Below are 3,337 nucleotides of genomic sequence, written 5' to 3' on the forward strand. Positions count from 1 at the left end.
TTATATTTTAATTAGTTTCTAAATAAAATCACGTGAACGAACAATCTTGATATTTCAAACCCTAGCGACCTTTGACTTTTTTGCATGCAAATTCGTGAGTTTGTTTGAGGACTGGAAGCTAAAAGCACTCACAAATTTTTGACGTGGCATTATGAGACTACATATAAATAGACAAACAATAACATATTAGACTGTGTGTGTGAAAGAGATGAACCGAGTTGGAACCATAACTCAAGGAAGGAAATGGAGAATGCAACAACCAATTCTTCATGTGAAGAGGAACAAAAACAAGATGAGCATGCATCTGCACCACAGACACAAGAAGCAGGAGGATGGCGATCAGTCTACTACATTATTGGTAAAAAAAAACAAAAGAGAAAGAACGATTTTTCTATCATATTAATTAGCAAAAACCCTAATCTTTTTTATAATGTTGTTGCTTAATTTGGGTTTTGAAGGTAATGAGTCGTTTGAAAAATTGGCATCAATGAGTTTGATATCGAATCTGACGATGTACCTGCTAACGAGGTACAATTTGAGTGCGATATTTGTGGTGAATGTGGTTCAAATTTGGAATGGATCATCCAATGTTGCATCTATAATCGGTGCTTTCATTTCTGATACTTATTTGGGAAGGTTTCGCACTCTCTTGTTTGGCTCCATTGCATCACTTCTGGTAAGCAAATCAATCATCACATCAATGTCACAATTACCAGGATAATGTTTTATTTCATTATTATATTTCCCCTTTTGGTAGTGTAACATTAACAAATTAGGATTTATGTCAAGGAATTACTCTAATGAACTTTTAAGTTGAAATAAGTTAAAACCCAAGAGATATATTTTGATAGAATAAATTATCATTTCTGATCATAAACAATATCCAATGCTTATAATTTTGACTTTGATACTCATTAAATTGGGTAGTTTTATAGTTACATTAGTTTATATCTTCTGTGCATAAATTCTTAGATAAGAAAAGATCATTTATTCTATTGTGAAATTGTTTTTTTTTTTTTTTTTTTTTTGAGTTATTAACATGGGGTAGAACATGAATTACATGAACAGGGTATATTGATAATGACCCTAACAGCAGGTATACATCAATTGAGGCCTGCTAACTGCACTAATAGGCCACATTGCCAGTGGCCACAACCGTGGCAGCTTGGTATACTCTTTTTCGCCCTCGCCATGTTATCTGTTGGCGCAGGTGGAATTAGGCCGTGCAACATTGCATTTGGTGCTGACCAATTCGATACCAAAACAGAGAAAGGCAGGGCACAATTGGAAAGTTTTTTCAATTGGTGGTACTTCACCTTCACCATTGCACTTGTGATCGCGCTAACTGGCGTTGTCTACATTCAAACCAATGTTAGCTGGACCTTAGGATTCGCCATTCCAACACTCTGCCTTGCTTTCTCAATAGCAATCTTCTTAATCGGCCGGCACACTTACATTCGAAAGAAGCCTCAGGGGAGTGTCTTCTCTGATATGGCAAAGGTGATCACTGCAGCATGTCGAAAGTGCAAGCTTAAGACCTCTGACAGAACACGTTACTATGATCCTGCTCCATCAGAATTGGACCACAACAATGTTAGCCTTGTTCGTACAGATAGGTTCAAATTTCTTGAGAAGGCTGCTATAATTTCTGATCCTAGTGAATTGAATCAACAATTGAAGCCGAAAAATGTTTGGAGGCTTTGTAGCTTGCAGCAAGTTGAAGAATTAAAATGCTTATTGGGAATTCTACCAGTTTGGGTGACAGGAATCTGTTGCTTCATTGTAATGGATCAGCAGAACACATTTGGTGTTCTTCAAGTTATTCAAACAAACAGATCAATTGGGAAACATTTCAAAGTTCCACCAGGTTGGATGAACTTGGTCTCAATGGTAGCACTTTCAATTTGGATCTACATCTATGAATGCATCTACATTCGAGTGACAAAGAAAATTAACAAAAAGGCTACTCGGTTAAGCATGAGCCTTAGAATCAGAATTGGGATTCTTTTGTCAATTTTGTGCATGCTTGTGGCCGCGATTGTGGAGCAGAAGCGCCGCGACTCAGCTTTGAGAGCAAAATCATTTGCTTCGCCGATGAGCTTCGCAGTGCTGCTGCCACAGTTTGCGCTGTCAGGTCTCAACGAAGCCTTCGCTGCTGTGTCCATAATGGAATTCTTCACAACGGAGATGCCTGAGAGCATGAGGACTGTGGCTGGTGCTGTATTCTTTCTGAGCTTGTCAGTTGCAAACTACTTAGGATCATTGATTGTGAACATTGTCCATAAAGCTACATCACATGGTGGGAGAAATTCATGGCTTGGTGGACATGATTTGAATGACAATAAGCTTGATTACTACTATTATCTCATTGCTGCACTTGGTGTTTTGAATTTTTTTTACTTCAATTTCTTTGCTAGCCATTTCTTGAGTAAAAAACCTAGCAATGATACAAAAAAGGTGCAGCCAAAGAATTCAATACTGAACCAGCAGAATGAAGAGCCACCTCAAGAGAAGGTATTTGACATAACAATTGATCCAAGATGAAAGAGGGAACATGATCATGCTAATTTGTTACATTTTATTTTGTTGTTGTTTAGTTTAGGTGTGATTGTAACAATCTTTTTTGTCTTGAACACTGTATTGTGCTAATTAGGTGTGGTATATTGCAGATCATAATTTAGATTTAGATATCAAGTTTGATGAACTAGCCTTCACCAGTGATTGTAGTTGGTTACTTTAAATTTCTCATGCAAAATTTTAAACTGTTCACTTATTAATTTTCATATCACATAAATTTGTATGTTTAAATCAAGATAAAAACTGACAAATTTTTTTGTGCCATCAGAATTTTTATGCACATGCCTCAGTTTTATTTTTTGGTTTCATATCTTCTCTAGTGATATAATTCCCACTATCTTTCTTTCCTACCTTTTCTTTTTTTCCTCTAAAATAATAAAACATTAAGATTTTTCTGTGCATAAAAAAAAATTAAAACTCATGCAATATGCTAAATTTCATCAGCATGAGCATTAGTGTAGACTGCAGAGATTATTCTAAATTAAAGAAAGAAGATTATTAAGTTTCTGAAAAATTCTTTTCAATTCTGACCCGTATGTATGTGTCTCATGCCAGAGTTTCGAAATCAATAATTTCCATGTAAAAATCTAATATAAAAAAATTGATGATATTTATACAAAAACCAACTCACTCTCCAACTGACTAATTTTATGCACTACTATTAGATAGATTAGATGAGATTCACACTTGAGACCAGTGTGAACAAAGAAACAAATAGATGTGATATTTATTCGCGCATTTTTGCATATATTTTGTCATT

General features: G+C 35.5%; 1 protein-coding gene across 1 annotated transcript; it reads left to right on the forward strand.

The window, feature by feature from the left end:
• The first annotated feature begins 1,050 nt into the window (after window positions 1-1,050).
• LOC112741933 (protein NRT1/ PTR FAMILY 2.8) lies at window positions 1,051-2,688 on the forward strand. Its single transcript, XM_025791124.3, has one exon. It carries the CDS (start codon window positions 1,081-1,083, stop codon window positions 2,542-2,544), a length of 1,464 nt encoding a protein of 487 aa, XP_025646909.2. The 5' UTR covers window positions 1,051-1,080; the 3' UTR covers window positions 2,545-2,688.
• Window positions 2,689-3,337: the final 649 nt, after the last annotated feature.

This window comes from Arachis hypogaea, chromosome 14, assembly GCF_003086295.3.
Source record: "Arachis hypogaea cultivar Tifrunner chromosome 14, arahy.Tifrunner.gnm2.J5K5, whole genome shotgun sequence".
NCBI classification, from domain to species: Eukaryota; Viridiplantae; Streptophyta; class Magnoliopsida; order Fabales; family Fabaceae; genus Arachis; species Arachis hypogaea.